The sequence below is a fragment of the Salvelinus alpinus genome, chromosome 29 (genome assembly GCF_045679555.1).
Source record: "Salvelinus alpinus chromosome 29, SLU_Salpinus.1, whole genome shotgun sequence".
Lineage (NCBI taxonomy): Eukaryota > Metazoa > Chordata > Actinopteri > Salmoniformes > Salmonidae > Salvelinus > Salvelinus alpinus.
The window spans coordinates 32,400,716-32,425,237 of record NC_092114.1 but is presented as its reverse complement, the minus strand read 5'-3'; the positions used below and the strand labels follow the sequence as shown (position 1 = coordinate 32,425,237).

At 42.4% G+C, this 24,522-nt stretch overlaps 1 protein-coding gene across 1 annotated transcript in view; it reads right to left on the bottom strand.

Annotated features, from left to right (window-relative positions):
- Positions 1-1,833: 1,833 nt before the first annotated feature.
- The window catches only part of LOC139558493 (potassium channel subfamily K member 9-like), a 33,025-nt gene continuing 10,336 nt past the window's right edge, over positions 1,834-24,522 (bottom strand). The window contains exon 2 of the mRNA XM_071373654.1: positions 1,834-3,399. Coding sequence (XP_071229755.1) covers positions 2,465-3,399 — 935 coding nt within the window. The 3' untranslated portion in view covers positions 1,834-2,464. The remainder of the gene's footprint in view (positions 3,400-24,522) is intronic.

The following is a 24,522-nucleotide window of genomic DNA, read 5'->3' as shown; positions in this document are numbered from 1 at the left end:
AGATGCAATAATTGTCTGCTAGGGTGCGTTTCCATTTAACTATCTTGTGTCGCTAAAAACAGCTGGACGTAATGACGTCACAGCTAAACCCCAAAACCTTTTTGCAAAAACCTAGTCTTGAATAAAAATGTATTGGTAGAATTGTTTCCATTACCCATTTAGGCAATTTCCGCATTAATAAATTGGCAACAGCCTGTATGCCCTCTCATCTATCTCTTTCATGTCTCAGGTAGCCCGCGAAAGTCAGCATGGATACTAGAATGAAATAATAGACGAATATTAATATGTTCTATAATAATTCTCATGTGCCAACATGTCGCCAAGGTCTATGCACTCCTGTAGATCTGAAATAATTGGATGCGAAACTTGCCAGCCAACCATAAAAGCAAGGCGAAGCAATTCGGGCATTCTTGAAAGTCAGAATAATCCTTGTCTTGCAAAGAAAAATTATTTATATAGATTTTTATAAAATCGATGTTGCAAGCAGTATGCATTTAGAATTGTGAAGTGGACCTTTATAGTCAACCTACGTGATGACATCACTTTCCCCACGTACCTTCAAAATTATTCGGCAATCATCGTTTCTTAAAAAAACGTGTTTTCCATCATCATATGCCGCAACAAATAAAGTTAGACAAAAGAAACATCCTGTCAAACTGATAAAAAATGTTGTTGATCTTTAGAAAAATGTCTCCAATATCTGCCGTTTTCATTACACATTGCAACGATTTTTTGGCGACATTTCTTTTGTTTAATTAACCTGTGTCAATGACAGGAAATCTGCCTAATGGTATCCATGGCATTTATCCCTTTGCCCTGTTGCCGACTTAATTGGCACATTTTGTGCTTAACGAATCAATGCCGAGTATTGCATTGCTCCTTCATCTCGTCAATTTTCACCCATTGATTGCCATTTGACTGTCATTGAATTTCAATGTTTTGTATTAAACCCAAGGATAACATCATTGTATACATCTCAAATGCCTGTCATTGTGTTCGTAAACTGAAGGCGTGTATATATTCTTAGTGACACAATTGAAGTGTGGACTCTTGGATTACACCTGTCATCAACATTAACATTCTTATAGAATAGCAGTGGTACAGTATCCTGGCCTGCTCCTCTATGGCTCGATACAGTGAAGATCTGTATGTGTGTGCGCGCGCTCTGAACCCACGCTGGTCTATAGTACAGGAAGCTTCGCTTAGTAAGATGATGCATCTCAATATCCTTTTCCTGGAAAATGTGTACTATTTAAAAAATAAATTGATATGTATTGTTTTGTTTGGCAGGTGCATTCGGATTTCCGGGATATCTTTTCGTGATTTGATTCGGGGACCAGAACCTAAATAGGCTATCCATTCAAAACCTGAGAGCAAAGGTTATTGTACAATTTTTCAGAATGGAAAAAAATGGAAAAACAAATAAGCTGTTTAGCCTACACTATACATCATTACTTTTAAGTGGCTAAATAAATTAAGTATATTTTTAAATCATTATTATGATTATTTGCTATCAAAATTCAAATAAATTGCAAGGTTATTATTATTTTTTCTCATACATCTATATGCATACCAGTTTCACAAGTACATGCACATAGCAACTTTTTCAAACTGGAAAGCCATAAAACCCTTGTTACTCCTTTTCTCATCCTCATATTTTACACAATCTGAAATCCAGAAAGAAAACATCTACAGACACAAACCATAATAATACCAAATCTGCTATTTAAAAAAAAGAAACAAAAATGAAACACTCATTTGATGACTTCTAATGCACATGCTAAGATTGGCAACAATATTTTGGCATGATGTTCTGTAAATAAATCATTTTGCTTTTTTTCCTAGATAGAATTGCTTATAGAAAATAATACCTGATGCTTTTTAAGTCATTTCAAAAGCACTTAACTGCAATCATTTTAAGTTAAGGTGAAACAGGCATACTCACTTTAAAAAAATAGCATTTCTCCATTACAATGCTAAGTGTGCATCATTTGGTACATTGTTACCAAGATCCTATAGTATTTTAATGAGCCGGCAATAAGGAAAGTTGTAATAACATCTGATGGTTCTGATTTGTATTTCTCAGATGGGCCAATTCCCTGGGACACTAAGTGTCCATGCTACATGCGTTGAATCCCTCACAAGAAAATAAAACACAATTCATGTCCAAAAGGTTTTCCATTTCTTTCCGAAGCTCCTTCCTCTTCTGTCAATCCCTATGAATCGCTTCAATATATTATATCCTTAGACCAACCAAAAGAAACAAAACAAAAGTTCTAAAATAAGATTTGGTTAGGAGCAACATTGGAGATGCATTGTACTTGTATATAAAAAAGGAAAGCTAGGAGTTGCCTGTGTAGATAGGCCAACCCAGTCTGATGATCTGTTCCATTTCAACGTTTTACCATTTAGGCAAAAACGTTGAAATGCAACATATAGTTCAAAACACTATGATGCACTAGGCTCAGATAGATTTCCTTCTCTTCATGAGTCGGCGATTGTCTGTGAAGCTGTGGAGGCCTGGGGAGACTGAGCTGATGGGCGAGGGGAAGAAGCTGTTCTTTAGGGTGCTGGGAGAGATCTCCTCGATGCGGTACGACACCGAGTGAAAGTACTGGTGGGGGTTCAACTGGGAACTAAAGGAGTTCTGGTGGGAGAAGGCACATTCTATCCCTCCTCCTCCTCCCCCCATCCCTCTCCCTACTCCCATCTCTCCCCCACAGCTACCAAACTCATGTGAGTGGTAGTTCATGCAGGAGCAGACAGATGGCACATCGGTGACCTCGGAGCAGAACTGGCCCTGCGTTTCCCTGCGCCTCCTCCCTGCACCTCCTCCTCTCCCCAGCGTGTCCTCCTGAATGTGGATGATCATGCTGTTTCTGTTCCCCGCCAGCGAGGCCCTCTCCTCTGCGTCTCGCCTCTCGTCCTCACTGTTCATGGTCAGGAACCTCAGCACCACCAGGTTGAGGAAGGCTCCTATGACAGTCAGGCCCACCAGGATGTACATGAAGCTGAAGGCCACGTACAGGGGCCTCCGCTGCAGGGCCCGGTTCTTCTGCAGGGCCACAAAGTCCCCGAAGCCGATGGTAGTCAGTGTGATGAAGCAGTAGTAGTAGCTCTGGAAGAAGCTCCAGTCCTCGTAGTGGGAGAAGGCGGCCGCCCCGATGCACAGCGTCCCGATGCAGGAAAAGAACCCCACCGTCACCATGTTCTCCATGGAAACATCGGTGATGTGCATGCCACAGCACTTCTTGATGCGCTTCAGGAGGGACTTGACAAAGGTGTTCATCCTCTCGCCCAGGCTCTGGAACATGACCAGGGTCAGGGGTATCCCCAGGACGGCATAGAACATGCAGAAGGCCTTCCCCGCGTCTGTGCCGGGAGCTGCATGGCCATAACCTGCAGGGAGACAACAGACCACAGTCACCAGGATGTAATAGTACAGCAGCATGGTAGAACAGCATGGTCATACCCTGCAGGGGAGAGAAGACACAGACAGTGATCAGGACCTAACATCTATGGTACAGTAGTATGGCAATAACCTGAAAGAGAGACAACAAACCAGAAACCGGGACCAGTATGTTACAGCGATGGCTGGATAACTGCCAGGGTTGGGCTCAAATCACTTTTCAATTCAGTACATTCAGCAAGTCAAATAGCTCATTCATTTCCTCAATTGATTGAATTAAAAATAGAACCCAGCCCCACCAAGCCACTTATCATCAACTCAACTGTCCCAGTTGGCTTTTAGATTTGTTTACAGATAGTACCCAGCGAAAAATCCCCAAAGCATCCTGATGTCCCTCTGCCAAGATGGCTATTGAATAAGAGCTGAGCTCCACAGACAGGGGCGGTATTGAATAAGAGGGCAGCACAGAAATGGGTCCAGTCATTCATCTGAGTACGGCCCAATGATTATAAGGTTGTCCAATTAGTGGGAACTTTCCTCTCCCAGTCCTGTGAGCTGCAGGGAAGTGTGGGAAATGTAGGAGTTATTGGATGAGGAAGGAGTCGTACAGGAGCCAATAAGGCTTTTAGGATAATTCAACTTTATCTTTAGGCTTGCAGTTGCTGACTCAAAGACACACACTCACGTGTGCGCACACACACACACACACACACACACACACACACACACACACACACACACACACACACACACACACACACACACACACACACACACACACACACACACACATAGACACACACACACACACACATAGACACATACTGTAAACCCAACCTGTGCTCATAACTAAAAAGATAATAATTGTGTTGTTGATCGTCCATATATGGAATATGATTAGATCTAACACAGATGTAGGGTAGGCTATACATGCTTTACTATACAGTACAGTACAGTATATGAGTGGTTTTGAATATGAAAGGCAATGCTGAGAATGCATGTTCCATTTCCGTAATCCATTTCTGCTGTATCCCTAACAGACATAGTATGTAGGTCTAACTCACAACAACCGAAGCTGTAGCCAAATAACACCCACCATTCTTTTCCATGGAAACAACTGTTTTGACAAAGATACATTACTCTCCTACTATTTTTCACAGACCCGTTGTAACCTGAACTAGTCCATTGGCCTTTGTGTTTCTTTACTATTGATTTCATACATTCCCTGATGGGCATCCACCCACTCAAGCACGTGAGGAATGATTCTATTTATAGGCTCAGGACTAGATCTATCTGATTTGTAGCAAGCAGGGAATGGGATTTTATGTGCCCCCGTGACCCAATATGCTTTACTCCTGCAGCTTCTCTGGATTAGATTAAGTAGGTAGCAGATTAGGGCACACAGTTCACAGTGTGCATTGTATTTAGACTTATTTAGCAAGCAAATGGAAGGGAAAACTGATTTGAAGATCTACGCTACCTAATACACAGAGCCTTCAGAAAGTATTCACACCCCTTGACTTTTCCACATTTTGTTGTGTTACAGCCTGAATTTAAAATGGATTAAATTGAGATTTTGTGTCACTGATCCACACACAATACCACATACTGTCAACGTGGAATTATGTTTTTAGAAATGTTTACAAATTAATTAAAAAAATGAAAAGCTGAAATGTCTTGCATCAATAAATATTCAACCACAAAGACCAGGGAGGTTGTTTGATGTCTCGCAAAGAAGGGCACCTATTGGTAGATCGTTTAAAAAAATGTGGAGATTGAATATCCCTTTGAGCATGGTGAAGCTATTATTAATTACACTTTGGATGGTGTATCAATACACCCATTCACTACAAAGATAAAGGTATTCCAAAACATGCCTCCAGTTTGCAATTAGACACTATAGTAAAACTGCAACAAATGTGGCAAAGAAATTCACTTTATGTCCTGAATACAAAGTTTTATGGTTGGGGCAAATCCAACACAACACATCACTGAGTACCACTCTTCATATTTTTAAGCCTCGTAGTGGCTGCATCATGTTATGGGTATGCTTGTCATCATCAGGGACTAGGGAGGTTTTTAGGACAAAAAGGAAAACCTGCCTCAGTCTGATTTCCAACAGACACTGGGAGACAAATTCACCTTATAGCAGGAAAATAACCTAAAACACAAGTCCAAATACACACTGGAGTTGCTTACCAAGACGACATTGAATGTTCCGGAGTGGCCAAGTTACAGTTTTAACTTAAATCGTCTTGAAAATCCATGGCAAGACTTGAAAATGGCTGTCTAGCAATGATCAACAACCATTTAAAAAATAATTTTAAAGAGAATAACGTGCAAATATTGTACAAAGTTCTTAGAGACTTACCCAGAAAGGCTCACAGTTCTAATCGCTGCAAATGGTGATTCTAACCCTGACTCAGGGGTGTGAATATGTATGTAAATAAGACATTTCTGTATTTCATTTTCAATACTTTTCCAAACATTTCTAAAAACATGTTTTCACTTTGTCATTATGGGGCATTGTGTGTAGATGGGTGAGAGAAAAAGTCCTAAACCATTTAGAATTCAGGCTGTAACACAATAAAATGTGGAATAAGTCAAGGGGTATGAATACTTTCTGAAGGCACTGTCTCTCACCAGATACAAAACTTTGAACTGTCTGCCCCCAACATGAGAAACCAAACATGATAATTTACAATGAATGTACACATATAAAAAACGAAGGTCCGGCTTCCAGATTAAGCCTACTCCTGCACTAAAGCTCCATGAACCCAGCCCTTCTGCAACGAAATGCCTTGTGTGATATATACAAATGATTAAGTATGTTGTTCCACGAGGTGAAAAGTTTAGCACTATGAAGATATCCAAAAATGTTACGCTGAAAAATGGTGTAACGGCAGCTATGACTGTGCCTTCATTCATATGTTTATTTATTCATGTTCCTACCCCAGTCCTCTCAGTGATACAGTAGACATGCGGTATTCATAAAATGAATGAACTGCATTATTAACCCAGAGCCTGGTACACTGTTCTGTCTGAACAAATGAAACACAGTTATTGTATCAGACTGATTCTCATATTCCTCCTCGAAGTTTCTTAAAAGTGTATGTCAAAGTTCTCCAAGCAGCCACCAAAAGAGTTGGATGGCTCACTTGCATCTGATAACAGAAAGGTGCAAATCTCACATTGTCAGTAGGAATCTGTCTTGCTCCGTTTTGCACCACATCAGTGAACCTCCGCAGCTCGGTCTATCTCTCAACACAGACAGAGAGATGACTGAAAGTGTTGTTGAACACCTGCCAACTAGGATGTAGATCAGTTACAGTGTATGCCGGTGTGTTGATGCTGATAGTAGAAGTGTGATATTCATTCAAATACAACGAGGGCCCCAATCACAACACTGATACGGCCATATTACTCAGTTCCAGCAGCATTTACGTCGACATCTCTAGCTTCAAAAGTCCATGAGAACCACCTTTGTTACAGCAGCTAGCTGTTAGATGTTACTAGAGATGGTCTGTGTACACTCCATCCCCTTGCTGTGCTGCTCCCCTTGCCAGTGTTTATTCATCACCTTTAGATGGATGTTATTGATTTCATCACCCTCATCTTCATCAGCTCTGTGTTCTGTCTTTCAATCAAGTTGGGAGAGAAAACACCTTCTAAGTGATTAAATGGATTTTCTGAGACCAAACTGAGAGCCAAAACCAACACAAGTTGTTTGGGCATTACCAGGAGGATTGTGAGGATGTTCTTAACATAATTGCTTCATAACATTTCATTGGAACTATAAAGACAGGAGCTAGCCAAATAACGTTATTCAGAGCCTATTCATAGTGTTTTTTTAAAAGTGAAACATCTCTGGATGGGTCTTTCCAGCTATTACATCGTGTACACCTTCTAACAGCAGCAAACAGCTGTCTTTGTTCCCTCTTGCACATTCAACAGCCTAATTAATATTGATTTTAATGGCTCAAATTATTCCTGGGGAGTAATCAGGTGGTAATGAGTTACATTGGCAGACAGACATGACGATGAATGGATAAATCATATTTGATTTATGGCACTACTTTATGACTGTGCTGAAATTGTCTCAACACCGTCCACTAGGTTATTGAGTAACAAGTGCGTCTGATACGTGCGTCTGATACTGTACTCTTACATAACCGAACCATCAAAGCTGTCCTATTTAATACAAAGGCATGTATTAGATATTGATACAATCATCTTTACCGCTTCAGACACTGTGTGTGTGTGTGTGTGTGTGTGTGTGTGTGTGTGTGTGTGTGTGTGTGTGTGTGTGTGTGTGTGTGTGTGTGTGTGTGTGTGTGTGTGTGTGTGTGTGTGTGTGTGTGTGTGTGTGTGTGTGTGTGTGTCCTGCTACTGACTAGAGGAACAAATAAGACACATTTATGCTCCTTCCCTCTGTCCCTGCACATCGTTTGAAGGCATTTGTTTCTATAATAACAGTTATGTACAACCATGCTGTTGTGCTTTCCTAATAAACGAGTGCATCTGTAAATATAGCGTACAGTAAAATATTGTCTCATTTTGCAAGATTGTCAGACCGGAGGGATGGTTGTCTAATTGTTGTAGTAATGACTTGGTTCATAGAGAATACACTGTCTTCTATAAGCTGGCCTGCTAAAGTGCCTGTTTGATGTTGGATACTTGGTTTTGTGTTGCTGTGTTGGACTCTGTGATTGGATACTTGGTTTTGTGTTGCTGTGTTGGACTCTGTGATTGGATGCTTTGTGTTTTGTATTAGTGCTAGACTCTGATTGGAGACTTGCTGGACTAATTTGTTTGTCCTGCTATAACGACTCCATTACCAGTTGTTGTCAAGGGAACCAACACATTTAATCTGCTGAGCAGAGACCTGTGTGTCTATGTGTGTCTGTGTGGGTGGGTGTGGGTGGGTGCCTGAGTACGTGGGTGTTTGTATGTGTTTATAGATGTGTAACAGTGATGCACTTGACTATACAATTGCTGAAAACTCCCCTGGGCCTTTATATTTAGCAATTTAACATGGCACTTACAAGACTTCTATACAAATCCATACACACTATGTTGGTCAAGTCAAAGCGTGTGATACCTCTTTGATATCAGCAGGATTATCCAATTTAAACATCATGGTGCTAATCCTGTATCTCCTCATCTTTGCTCAAATATTTCAAGGCAAGATAATCAAATCAAATCAAATGGTATTGGTCGCACACATATATTTAGCAGATGTTATTGCAGGTGTATCGTAATGCTTGTGTTCCTACCTCTAACAGTCAAACAATTCACAACAATACACACAGATCTAAAAATAAAAGAACAGAATTAAGAAATCTATAAATATTAAGATGAACAATGTCGAGTCCGGAGTATATACAGTACCAGTCAAAAGATTGGATTCATTCCATTTTTTTTTTTTTACTATTTTCTACATTGTAGAATAATAGTGAAGACATCAGAACTATGAAATAACACATATGGAATCATGTAGTAACCAAAAATGGTATAATTGAGATTCTTCAAAGTAGCCACCCCTTGCCTTGATGACAGCTTTGCACACTCTTGGCATTCTCTCAACCAGCTTCATGAGGCAGTCATCTGGAATGCATTTCAGGTGCATTATTTTAAGACATGAGGGTCAGTCAATCCGGAAAATGTCAAGAACTTTGAAAGTTTCTTCAAGAGCAGTCGCAAAAACCATCAAGTGCTATGATGAAACTGGCTCTCATGAGGACCACCACAGGAAAGGAAGACCCAAAGTTACCTCTGCTACAGAGGATAAGTTCATTAGAGTTAACTGCACCTCAGATTGCAGCCCAAATAAATGCTTCACAGAGTTCAAGTACCAGACAATTCTCAACATCAGCTGTTCAGAGGAAACTGCATGAATCAGACCATCATGGTCGAATTGCTGCAAAGAAACCACTACTAAAGGACACCAATAATAAGAAGAGACTTGTGGCGGTGCTTTGCTGGTGACACCGTCTGTGATTTATTTAGATTTTGAGGCACCCTTAACCAGCATGGCTAACACAGCATTCTGCAGCGATACTCCATCCCATCTGGTTTGCGCTTAGTGGGACTATAATTTGTTTTTCAACAGGACAGTGACCCAAAACACACCCCCAGGCTGTGTAAGGGCTATTTGACCAAGAAGGAGAGTGATGAAGTGCTGATGAGTTGGACTGCAGGGTGAAGGAAAAGTAGCCAACAAGTGCTCAGCATATGTGGGAACTCCTTCAAGGCTGTTGGAAAAGCATTCCAGGTGAAGCTGGTTGAGAGAATGCCAAGAGTGTGCAAAGCTGTCATCAAAGAAAGGGTGGCTACTTTGAAGAATCTCAAATATAAAACATATTTTGATTTGTTTAACACTGTTTTGGTTACTACATGAATCCATATGTGTTATTTCATAGTTTTGATGTCTTCACTATTATTCTACAATAGAAAATAGTAAAAAATAAAGAAAAACCCTGGAATGAGTAGGTGTGCCCAAACTTTTGACTGGTACTGTATATATATACTGTATGTGATGGGAAGTATAGACAGTATGGATAGTATGTGGATAGAATATTTTGTATATCTGTAGAATACGTAGTATAGAATAGTATACAACAACAGTTGAATAGGATGACATCGACTAGAATACAGTATATACATATTAAATGAGTAAAGCAGTATGTAAACATTATTACAGTGACCAGTGATTCCATGTCTATGTACATGGGGCAGCAGCCTCTAAGGTGCAGGGTTGAGTAACCGGGTGGTAGCGGGCTAGTGATGGCTATTTAACAGTCTGATGGCCTTGAGATATACGCTGTTTTTCAGTCTCTGTACTGTACTGTACTGACCTCACCTTCTGGATGGTAGCGGGGTGAACAGGCCGTGGCACAGATGGTTGTCGTCCTTGATTATCTTTTTGGCCTTCCTGTGACATCGGGAGCTGTAGGTGTCCTGGAGTTCAGGCACGGTGATGCGTTGGGCAGACCGCACGACCCTCTGGAGAGCCCTGCGGTTGCTGGCAGTGCAGTTGCTGTACCAGGCGGTGATACAGCCTGACAGGATGCTCTCAATGGTGCATCTGTAAAAGTTTGTTTGGGTCTTATGGGCCGAGCCAAATTTCTTCAGCCTCCTGAGGTTGAAGAGGCACTCTTGTGCCTTCTTCACCACACTGTCTGTGTGGGTGGCCATTTCAGATTGTCAGTGATGTGTACGGCGAGGAACTTTAAGCTTTTCACCTTCTCCACTGCGGCCCTGTCAATATGGATGGGGGCGTGTTCCCTCTGCTGTCTCCTGTCCACAATTAGCTCCTTCATTTTGATGACGTTGAGGGAGAGATTATTGTCCTGGCAACACTCTGCCAGGGCCCTCGCCTCCTCCCTGTAGGCTGTCTCGTCATTGTTGGTAATCAGACCTACTACTCATGTGTCGTTTGTAAACATGATGATTGCGTTGGAGGCGTGCGTGGCCACGCAGTCATGGGTGAACATGGAGTACAGGAGGGGTTGCACAGGGCGGGGTTCAGACCCAGGGCCCAGAGTTTAATGATGAGCTTGGAGGGTACTATGGGGTTGAAGGCTGAGAGTTAGGCAATGAACATAAGTATTCCTCTTGTCCTCTTGTCTGTGGACCTATTTGGGCGGTATGCAAATTGAAGTGGGTCTAGAGAATACAAAACCCAGCACAGTGCTACTCATAACACCTCTCATACTGAGGTGTTGGTGAACCTGCTCTCCATGTCGTTCCTAGCCATATAAAATGTCTTGTAATGTATGCACGCATGACTGTAAGTCACTTTGAATAAAAGTGCCTACTATCGAGGCCCCTCGTTGGTGTGCAGAGAAGGGTTAATTACTTGAGTAGTTGATAAAACTGATGTATTTTAGCTTGTCTGTTCTGGGAGGTTAATCCACCTCACATTATTCCAGTGGCCCGGAGACATTAATTGCCTGTGAGCCATGGAATTATAATGAAGGTCAGGACAGGAGAGTTGGACTGCAGCATAGGAGGTGGAGCAGCAGTTAGACTGCACAACACCTTGTGGATCTCTTTCTGAGGACCTGTCACCAGTCGCCACACTGACAAGAGCTAACTAACTATGAGCTAACTGCACTCCAGAACAGCATGTGCAGAGAAGACACTCAAACACTCCCTCCACGCCTCTGGACGGCTCTATGTTGACACAATGGCCCAGAATGAAGTATCCTTAAATCACCATAGGAAACTTTCATTTCTGTTTGTTTGTAGTTCTGGGGAACCTGAGAGAGAGGTAGAGAGGAAAGCCAATGGAGATGAACTGAATGACATGAAATATCTCAATGGCAAAATAGTATCAATAGCCCCTCATTGCAATTGCTGTTGCTTGATATGGAAAGTTCAGTATGTGTAGTCTATAGTAGACTAATGCTTTGTGAAGGATGAAGCCAACGCTTGGAAGTATTTGTTTAATAGATATAGTTTCTCTATGATGAAAGTACAAAAACAATATCTGTCATCTCAGTTTACAGAAAACTTCCTACACACACTCTCAAACACAAACCAATATGTAGGGACGTACACCCACAGTCGAGTGCGCACACAAACACACTCATACACACACCAGGCTGTTAAGATATATACAGTATTACCTGCCGTTCAAACATCAAATTTGATCAAATCTTATTAGATAACCTTCTTGTCTACACCCACTCACCCACTCTACCTTTCTGCCCTACATCTCCTGTGAGGCACACACACACACACACACACACACACACACACACACACACACACACACACACACACACACACACACACACACACACACACACACACACACACACACACACACACACACACACACACACACACACACACACACACACACACACACACACACACACACACACACACACACACCAGGCTGTTAAGATATATACAGTATTACCTGCCGTTCAAACATCAAATTTGATCAAATCTTATTAGATAACCTTCTTGTCTACACCCACTCACCCACTCTACCTTTCTGCCTTACATCTCCTGTGAGGCACACACACACACACACACACACACACACACACACACACACACACACACACACACACACACACACACACACACACACACACACACACACACACACACACACACACACACACACACACACACACACACACACACACACACACACACACACACACACACACACACACACACACACACGCACACACACACGCACACACACTTGTCTCATTGAAAACACAGGGGTTGGGTAGGTTATTATATTACAGCATTAAAGCACAGGTGACTCATTCGTCCCCTAACAACAACAAAGGAAAGAAAGACTTATAATGATGTTTTACTCATTTCCACCGTCTGAACACATGCTGGGAGCAGCAGGCTTTGAAGTGTTTGGTCTGAGGCATGATTTGTTTGTCTTTCTCTTGCTGGGTGTCTGGTGCTCCTAGACTGATGCCAGAAGGGCCACCCTGAGTTACTAAAGAAACACACAAACGAACATGTTGGGGTGTGAGGTGTGGCAGATGGTTCAGCACAGCACTTGGTACTAGGAGAGACACATTCCGGGAACTTTCAATAAATTCCCTGGTTTTCCAGAAATTCTGGTTGGAGGATTCCGGATTTCCTGCTTATTCCCTCCTGATTCCGGGAATCTTCCAACCGGGATAACCATGGAATTTATTGAACGTCTTCGGAGGTTTGCAAGCCAACTCAGCACTAATACAAAGTTCACAGCAGGATATTGAAGAGAAGAGGTATTAGGATAGAGGAGGGAGAGGGGAAGGAGCAGGGCAATGATGTAGTGCATATCTCTGTTTTACGTATATTCAGCATATACTGGAGCTCTGTTCATTAGGTTTATCATTGTTGTCTTTTCATGCAAATATACCCCAACACCTTCAAAGTTATCGTTGAAATATGTGTGCAAGGGGACCAGTAATTCACTTCTACAAACAGTAGTGCTTGTTTCAATGTTTACCGATCAAAGACCAAGGTGGAGCTACTGCCATTACTGCTTACACCTGCCAGGGTAACGCCCCCTTATCCTTCTCAAGGTGAGTGAGTGGACAAAACTGTGAAAATGAGTCTAAATTATAAGAAACTATCAAATAAACCGATACCGAAGCTATTTACAGAAACAGCTACACAGACAATTAGAATGTTCAGCAATAACAGAGTTGAGCACTCACTCACTCACTCTTTCTCTCTCTCTCTCTCTCTCTCTCACTAACTCACTCACTCATTCACTCACTCACTATCTCACTCATAAACACATACTCACTCACTCACTCTCTCTCTCTCCTTCACTCACTCACTCACTCACTCATTCACTATCTCACTCATAAATACACACTCAATCACTCACTCTCTCTCTCCTTCACTCACTCATTCACTCTCTCTCTCCTTCCCTCAATCACTCACTCACTCACTCTCTCCTTCACTCAGTCACTCACTGACTCACTCACTCAGTCAGTCACTCACTCACTCATAAACACACACTCACTGGTGCTGTCATTTAACACAGTGATCTCAGAAGCCAGGGTGGTACCTCCTCCAGGGTTGTAAACCACCTTTCCTAGAAACATGTCAGGCCAGACTGGAACACTGTGAATTATTGTGTACTTCCTCATCCCTTCCAGCCTCCACTGAGTTAGTACTGTAGATGACGTAGTGGCCCAGTCTGTGACATAGTGCCCTCCTCTGACTCCCTAGTGCCTCTACTCTGCTGCTCAGCTGATTGGTTGCACATAGAGCCACCATGTCTCCTACTGTGCCATCTTCAGCTCTGATTAACAGACATGGAGCCAGAGACAAGGGAAATGAGTAGAGCTCTGCTCTGTGGAATATTACCAACTTATCAGAGCTCTCCCTGTGTGTGTGTGTGTGTGTGTGTGTGTGTGTGTGTGTGTGTGTGTGTGTGTGTGTGTGTGTGTGTGTGTGTGTGTGTGTGTGTGTGTGTGTGTGTGTGTGTGTGTGTGTGTGTGTGTGTGTGTGTGTGTGTGTGTGTGTGTGTGTGTGTGTGTTCTCTCTTCTCTCCCCCCTCTCTATCTCTGTACCTAGCCTGCCTCCCAGTACCAGTTGTCGCTGTGGAAGGTCTACAGGTCTATTGATGCTCAGTGCCCAGCACCACACTAAGGTTGTTAAGTGCTGCTAAGCAACATGAGGTTGGTGGCACCTTAATTGAGGAGGACGGGCTTGTGGTAATGGCTGGAGCGGAATCAGTGGAATGGTATCAAATACATCAAACTCATGGTTTTGATGTGTTTGATGACATTCCATTAGCTCCGTTCCAGCCATTATTATGAGCCGTCCTCACCTCAGCAGCCTCCACACAGTACTCTCTGACCCCCGCCATGCCCCTCGCCTCCCTTTCCACTCGTAATGAGGAGCTACTGCATGGGGCCTTAGTCAGTAGTTAACCTTTCATCATACAATGACCTGACATAACATACAGGTTGTGTACCTTCTTTTCTTCTCTTGGTAAGTAGTCTGATGCTGCCAGGTTGTAGTGTTATAAAGGTATTGGTATGATACATCTTCTCTTGGTAAGTAGTCTGATGCTGCCAGGTTGTAGTGTTATAAAGGTATTGGTATGATACATCTTCTCTTGGTAAGTAGTCTGATGCTGCCAGGTTGTAGTGTTATAAAGGTATTGGTATGATACATCTTCTCTTGGTAAGTAGTCTGATGCTGCCAGGTTGTAGTGTTATAAAGGTATTGGTATGATACATCTTCTCTTGGTAAGTAGTCTGATGCTGCCAGGTTGTAGTGTTATAAAGGTATTGGTATGATACATTTCTACACTTTACCCAACATGCCCTCCTTACCCAACTGTCGTGGAAAACCAGTTTTTTGCTAGTGCTCTGTGGCCCCATCTTGACTCTTGGGGACCGGATCATTAGTCTCTGCCTGGCCCCTGACTTCCCCCTGTCTTCTCCAGTTGGAGGGCTGTTCAGCCGGGAAGGAGCTCCACAAACCAGACAGCCCCAGAACAGATACTGTTCAGCCGGGAGGGAGCTCCACAAACCAGACAGCCCCAGAACAGATACTGTTCAGCCGGGAGGGAGCTCCACAAACCAGACAGCCCCAGAACAGATACTGTTCAGCCGGGAGGGAGCTCCACAAACCAGACAGCCCCAGAACAGATACTGTTCAGCCGGGAGGGAGCTCCACAAACCAGACAGCCCCAGAACAGATACTGTTCAGCCGGGAGGGAGCTCCACAAACCAGACAGCCCCAGAACAGATACTGTTCAGCCGGGAGGGAGCTCCACAAACCAGACAGCCCCAGAACAGATATTGTTCAGCCGGGAGGGAGCTCCACAAACCAGACAGCCCCAGAACAGATACTGTTCAGCCGGGAGGGAGCTCCACAAACCAGACAGCCCCAGAACAGATACTGTTCAGCCGGGAGGGAGCACCACAAACCAGACAGCCCCAGAACAGATACTGTTCAGCCGGGAGGGAGCACCACAAACCAGACAGCCCCAGAACAGATACTGTTCAGCCGGGAGGGAGCTCCACAAACCAGACAGCCCCAGAACAGATACTGTTCAGCCGGGAGGGAGCACCACAAACCAGACAGCCCCAGAACAGATACTGTTCAGCCGGGAGGGAGCACCACAAACCAGACAGCCCCAGAACAGATACTGTTCAGCCGGGAGGGAGCTCCACAAACCAGACAGCCCCAGAACAGATACTGTTCAGCCGGGAGGGAGCACCACAAACCAGACAGCCCCAGAACAGATACTGTTCAGCCGGGAGGGAGCTCCACAAACCAGACAGCCCCAGAACAGATACTGCACAGAAGGGAGGGAACTGCAGTGGAAAGGGTCATACTCTTTCTCTCTATTTCTCCTAACTGCATGATAATCACAGTACATAAACAGTCACATGCTGAACATAAGCCAGAATATCAAATCAAGCTTTATTTATATAACACCTTTCAGACATGGATGCAACGTAATTCGCTTCACAGGAAAAAAACTGAATATTTACTACACACTTAACATCAGAGGATAAAAAAACAAAATAATAACAATACAGATTGAAAGATTAAAAAGCACCCCAATGAAAAGCTGAGCTAAAAATGTGTCTTTTAAGATCTCTTATAAATATGTCCACAGTTTCAGTCCCCCTCAGGTTCTCTTCCCGGCAATTCCAGAAGCTGGGGGCATAATAACTAAAGGCTGTCTCCCCATGCCTCTTGGTCCTAGGCTTTGGGATGGTTAAAAGGCCAGTGCCAGAGGTCCTGAGGAACCTACTGGGTACATAACTTAAAAGCATGTCTGACATGTATTGGGGTGCATAATTGTGGACTGATTTAAAAACCAACAGAAGAATCTTAAAATGTATTCTAAAACTCACAGGCAGCCAGTGCAGAGACCTTAATGCTGCAGCATACTGTATGTTTTGCAGTTGGCTTTCTGGGGTGGACCAGACAGGAGAGCATTACAGTAGTCAAGCCTGCTTGCAATAAAAGCATGGCTGATTCTGTCTGTATCAGCCTGAGAGAGAAGCTTAATTGTAAGTAATAAGTCATTATTTTTCTAAGAAGCTGGAACGTATAACAGGGAACATCTTTCACGTACAGAAGCTTTTTATAGTAGATATTTGTGCTCACGCTGCACACACATGGTCTAATTCTAAGCTACTGCTCACATTCTACGCTACTGCCCGTTACCTCACACTTCTGGATGTTGTGACTATCACTGTTCACATAGGGCTATTTATAGTTCAGCTTTTTGCACAGTGACATACACGCACGCACGCACGCACGCACGCACGCACGCACGCACGCACGCACGCACGCACGCACGCACACACACACACACACACACACACACACGATGCCATTCCCTGCTGTGAACTGCAGGGGGAGCTGTGAGCACAGTGTCGATCAACTCTGGGGTTTATTAGACTATGCAAGCCATGAAAATCCACTGTACTGCAGCCCTTCCGTGTGTGTGCTCTCTTCTACTACTGTGGCTCTATTGTTTTCCAGCCTCTAGGGACACACCGTTTAGTCACAGACACCACTTGTAGAGCACAGCATGCTCTAAACCGCCAGAGCAGTTCTTTCTGTGGCAATGGGTAGAGCTGATTTCACTGTTCCCACCACCATGTCTCTGGGGAGAACATCTACTGTGGTTGTGGTAGGCCAGTCTGCTTTTACAAGGCAAACTACGGCCTCTTAATGAACAGAAACGGTCATTAGGTGAGTGCTTACATTCGTCCTATTTCACACATGTGAATTGGACATTTGTTTTTTTACATATCCCACTCCCCTGAGACACCCTTGGAAAGTGGGGTCAGAGCTAGGAATCAGCCATTATTGATGGCAACCCAGGAGCAATTAGGGTTAAGTGCCTTGCTCAAGGGCACATTGACAGATTTTTCACCTAATCAGCTCAGGGATTTGAACCGTCAACCATTTGATTACTAGCCCCACACACCTAACCACTAGGCTACCTGCCACCCCAGAGATAAAGCATGGATAGGATAGCATAACTAAATGAGTCCTCCCATCACATAGATAAACCATATAGGAGGCAACACAGAGCAAAAGTAGTGACAACATCAACACATGTTGAGTTAACAACATGGACATGACACACCACATACACATTTTAGGAGAGGAATTATTGAGAAGCAGAAGGTAGTGAGCTGAGACCTAGCTGTTAGGCATTGTTGTGGTCTGCTGCTGGCTCACCCGATGAGGTGGGGTGGTCAGAGTGGACCAGGGGAATTAACTTCATGGATCAATAGCCTACTCGGAACCAGAAGAGGAGCAATGCTGAGCTGGAGGCGCAGGACTGGACCTAATGGGCTAAATGTCACAGCTCTTAATGCAGCCACACCCACTGGCCAGGCTACCTCAACCCCCAGATCAGACAGCTATGTACAGATCTGTAATATTCCAGTTCAGAGAAGGTTCTGTGGGAACATGTTTGGTTAGTAACGATGATGGTCATGAATATCCAATCCAACTAGTGACTATGTTGCAACAAGCCCCGAAACACCTTGTCATTCTGCATGCTGTGGTGTGATAGGGGTTTTTGGGCTCTTTTACAGCTTATTATTCATTAGATTTCTATTTTCTAAAAGAAATATATTGTTTAGGCTACAAAATAGTGAAATGGTAAAAAAGTATGGATTTTCTTTACAGCTGTTCTTCAAAACACACTTCAAATCACTAGAAGTAGTTTTGCTGATTCAAATGGACATTTATCATTGCACATTTGTTAATATGTATATATTATTATTATATATTATTATTTTTATTATTATACATTTTTATTGTTTGTGTTGTTTTATTTCACTTTGTCCTGCATTGTTGGAGTTCAGAGCGCAATAATTTCACTGTACCCTGAAATTACATCTGCAACCCTGTACATGTGACTATTAAACTCTCGACTCTAAGGAAAAATACATATTTCTGGTCTGCTATAATTCTTTATATGCGTCATTAATGTCAGATGAGAGTCATTACGTTCATTAGGTTCTCCAGCGCTAGTTTTAAACTTTCAAAGTCACACTATAATTTGATAACAACTTATTTCCTGGTTCCCATATTCATACAGTGCCTTGCAGAAGTATTCAAACCCCTAAGATCTTTTCACATTATTGTGTTACAAAGTGGGATTCAAATGGATTTAATTATATTTTTTTTGTCAATAATCTACAAAAAACACTTTGTAATGTCAAAGTGAAAGATTTCTGTTGTTCTGTTTTGGATAAATCATAACTAGGCAAGCCTAAATTAGTTCAGGAGTAAAATTTGGCTTATCAAATTACATAATAAGTTACATGGACTCACGTGTAATAGGCGTTGGCATGATTTCTTTATGACTAACTCTTCCTCTGTCCCCCATACATAAAACATCTGTCAGGTCCCTCAGTCAAGAATTTAATTTCAAGCACAGATTTAACTACAAAGACCAGGGATCTTTTCAAATGCTTCATAAAGAAGGGCAGTGATTGGTTGATGGGTAACAACAACACATCAGACATTGAGTATCTCTTTAAGTATGGTATAGTTAATAATTATGCTGTGAATTATGTATTAAACCACCCTTACACATCTAAAATACAGTCGTCCTTCTGAACTGAGCTGCGGGACTGGAATGAAGGAAAATTAAAGGGAGAGGGTGATACCTAGTCAGTTGTCCAACTGAATGTATTCAACTGAAATGTGTCTTCCGCATTTAACCCAACCCCTCTGAATCAGAGAGGTGCGGGGGGGCTGCCATAACCGACATCCACGTCTTCGGCCCCCGGGGAACAGTAGGAAACTGCTCAGGGATGTTACCATGAGGCCATTGGTGATTTTAAAACAGCTACAGATCCAACAGAGGATGAATCAACAACATTGCATTGACTCCACAATAATGACCTAAACGACAGAGTGAGAAGAAGACCACAAATATACAGAATACAAATATTCCAAAACATGATTCTTGTATGCAACAAGACACTAAAGTAATACTGCAACAACAACAAAAAACCCAGCAAAGGAATACACTTTGTTGCCTAAATGCAAAGCCTTATGTTTGGGGAGAATCCAACACAACACATCACTGAGTAATTGCCTCCTTATTTTCAAGCATGGTGGTGGCTGCATCATGTTATGGGTATGCTTGACTTCTGAGTTTTTCAGAATAAAAATAAATGGGATGGAACTTAGCACAGGCAGAATCCTAGAGGAAAACCGGCTTCAGTCTGCTTTACACCAGAGACTGGGAGAGGAATTCACCTTTCAGCAGAACAATAACCTAAAACACAAGGCCAAATCTACACTGGAGTTGCTTACCAAGAAGACAGTGAATGTTCCTGAGTGGCCAAGTTACAGTTGACTTAAATCTGCTTGAAAATCTATGGCAAGAGCTTGAAAATAATAATGGGAAAATATTGCACAATCCATGTGTGCAAAGCTCTTATTGATTTACCTAAGAAGACTCACAGCTGTAATCAATGCCATAAGTGTTTCTAACATGTATTGAGTCAGGGAGCTGAATAGTTACACAATTACTTTATTTTAGTAATTTAAAAAAATGTGATTAATCTTCCAACAAAAAAATATAATTTTTCTTCCACTTTGACATTACAGAGTATTCTGTGTAGATTGTTGACAAAAATGGCAATTAAATTAATTTTAATCCCACTTTGTAACACAATAAAATGTGAAGAAATCCAAGGGGTGTGAATACTTTTGCAAGGCACTGTATATCAAATGTTACATATGTTTTAAGGCATAATGCAATATTTAAAGTGCATAAATCAATATATTAAACATGATTACTTATTTTTTATGCATTATTAATATCAGTACCCCTTTAACGCCAGTTACGCAACAGTTTTGAAAGATTCCTGCTTATTTTAATGTATTTTTTATAAGTATGGTTGGATAAGAAAAACTCTATGTATTTAATGGCATTTGATGTGTTATTTTAATATGAAGGTTTCAAGGCTAGGGTTGTTAGGGAATAAGACTAATTCATTAAATATATTTTTTCAATGTTGTTCCTACTTGTTGTTCATACATCTCAGTACTGGTCCAGATGCTTTAAAGTGTTGGTTTACGTATCAGGAGATAACACATAACACAAGCCAAAAGGTACACTTGTTTTCCCCAACACTTGCAGAGTTCAAGTGTTTAATCACTGTCTTTAACCAGAGAGAAACCAGAGACAGCAGGGGGTGATTGGATGGAGAGGAATCCTGCAATACTCTACCTTCTTAGAACAAAGACTAAAAGCTAACCCCTCACCAAAAAGTAATGCCATTACCTAGCCCAACACTAGCGCATACTGAAAGTATGTGATTGAAAATACATTGGAGAATATTACATGAAAAAAGTACAAGAAACTCCCCACACAGGTACTCTAGATACTTCCTGTTTTCAGAAGAAAATGTCTGCACAGGCAGTAGCCATTTTGCTACACTTTCTTCACAACCTCTATTTCGCAGACAGTGATGAAGAGAACTATATCTGCTGTAAACTCAGCACAAAGTGAAACACAGGAGGAGCTTTCCTTTGGTAATAGATGTTCGATGCAAGCTGCTCTTTGAAAATGGGGGTGATACTTAAATGAATAGAACATGAAAAATGAGTTTGATGAAACACGCAACACGCTGTGGAGCCCACTGTGGGTTTCAAGAGCATCCTCACCATGTGAACATTACACTGAAGGCTCTTAAGACCAGGGGACATATCCACAAAGCATCTCAGACTAGAAAATTGGTGTTAAGTGCTGAGAATAGAGACATTTTACTCCTACTCTTACGTGTAAAAATAAAAGCTATGCATGAAGCCTCTTTAGTCATAAGAGTCCCACCTAGTCGACAGATATTTAGGACACCTCATGAGCTGAGTTACCAGCAAGTATCTTGATAATAGAGAATGCAGTCAGTGGTTCATGCGCTACATGCAATTGCTTTGGAGTTGTTGAAAGAATGTTTTAGAAATTTCTATATGATCAATCCATATATAATCTAGACCTCATGTGAAAAGGATTTCACATGAGCCCTATTCCACATAATATGCATACATGCTTATAACCACATAGGCTAATAAATAATCACATCTTTTTCTTTTGATTATTTAATTAACCTACATCATGTTATTTCAAGTTATCCCTTTGGAGGGCAATAACACCTAAAAAATGCCTGACATCTAGGGACTATGATAACGTTGATTGTAGTCGATAAAATGATAGACCTTTCAAACATTTTATGCAACATTATCAGCGAGTGATTTGATGCCAACTATGTCAGAGCGATTTAGAGTTGTTAAACGAGAATGGTGAATGTGTTGATATACTGAATGGACACAACATTAAGAACACCTTCCTAATATTGAGTTTCACCCACCCTTTTACCCTCAAAACAGACTCAATTCGTCGGGGCATGGACTCTACTTGTGACCCGTTTCAGGAAACTAGGCGTATGTCGCAAGTCACGACTTCACAGGAGAGCCGTTTGAACGTAAAAATGTGCAAAATGTGTTTTTGGGCAGAAATGCCATCTCAAACATGTGAGTTACACCCCTTTTTCCCCTCAGAACAGCCTAAGTTCATTGAGGCATCGACTCTACAAGGTGTCGAAAGTGTTCCACAGGGATGCTGGCCCATGTTGACTCCAATGCTTCCCACAGTTGTGTCAAGTTGGCTGGATGTCCTTTGGGTGGTGGACCATTCTTGATACACTCAGGAAACTGTTGAGCATGTAAAACCCAGCAGCGTTGCAGTTCTTGACACAAACCGGTGTGCCTGGAACCTACTACCATACCCCGTTCAAAGGCACTTCAATATTTTGTCTTGCCCATTCACCCTCTGAATGGCACACATACACAATCTATGTCTCAATTGTGTCAAACCTTAAAAATCCTTCTTTAACCTGACTCCCCTTCATCTACATTGATTGAAGTGGATTTAACAAGTGACATAAATAAGGGATCATAGCTTTCACCTGGTCAATCTATGTCATGGAAAGAACAGGTGTCCTTAATGTTTTGTACAGTCAGGTTTTAACAGGATTCCTGAGACTTTTCTGAGATGCTTTGTGGATACGGGCCCAGGAGTCTCTGGGAGCTTTCTAGTCCTCAAAGTAACCAATATCGTCTAAACAAAATCTCCAAACAATTGCTGTCAAGACCACACAAACACACACCTCACCCCACCAAAAATGTGCTGCCACAACCTCATTTGCAGAACCACACACAAACACACCTAAACACACACACACACACACACACACACACACACACACACACACACACACACACACACACACACACACACACACACACACACACACACACACACACACACACACACACACACACACACACACACACACACACACAGCACCAAACAACAATCACTGTCAAGACCACACTACCCCATTGACAGAACTCTTCACCAAACGATCTTTGTCAACAGCGGTTGGAGATGACAGCCCCTGAGGCAAACACACCCTTCCATATACACACAAACACACACACCGTACACACAAAGTACACACACACATCCCAAACAATCACTGTCAACGTTATGGTCCGGCTGATGTGGCTGTAGGAAATGACAGCTAAGTAGGGAAGGAGGGACAGAGTCCAGCTGTGAAGTGCCTTTGGCTACCGAGAGCTGTCAATCCCGCTGGCAGCAGACAGAAAAGTGAGTGTCCACTGTCATCATTCTCCACACTAGATGCTATCATCACGCTGGCAGACAGATGAGACATAGAGGCCGAAATGGCACCCCGCTCCCTATATTGTGCACTACTTTAAACCAGGGCCGATAGGGAATAGGGTGTATTACACAATACAATGTAGGGAATAGGGTGTATTACACAATACAATGTAGGGAATAGGGTGTATTACACAATACAATGTAGGGTATAGGGTGCCATTTCAGACGCAGCCAGAGAATCAGCTGGTGCTGTGTAGCTCCATCAGTCATATATATGACACATCACCTCTCTCCTGCACAAATTAGCAGCATAGGGTCTAGAGAGATACGGCTAAGGTAAACACGTAATGATTTATATTTTCCCTGTGCTACAGACGGCTATATCGGTCCACTAATACAGGACTAGTAAAGGCCCAGTGCACTACTTTTGCGATGAAAAACATATTTTCAAGGGGGTGCTGCAGCACACTCAGCACCCCTACTTCCCGCAGCTATGCTGAGGTCAACTCCACATAGCTCTTAGAAACAAAGGTGCTATCTAGAACCTTAAAGGGTTCTTCATCTGTCCCCAGAAGAGAACCCTTTAAAGAAAATCAACACAGTCTGAGTCACTGTCATTCATCTACACTAATAGAAAAAAGCGTTCCAAAAGGGTGCTTTAGCTGTCCACATAGGTGAACTCCTTTCGGTTCCAGGTAGAACCCTGTGGGTTCCATGTTCTACTTGGAACCAAAAAGCGTTCTACCTGGAACCAAAAAGGGTTCTCCTATGGGAACAGCAAAAGCACCCTTTTGGAACCCTTTCTTATAAGAGTGTAGTTAATTGACAGTGAATCAGACTGTGTTGATAGTGTTGACAGTGCTTAATAACCCCTGTCTATTGCAGCGACTGTACCCAGAACATGGTGGTCAGACTTTTATAG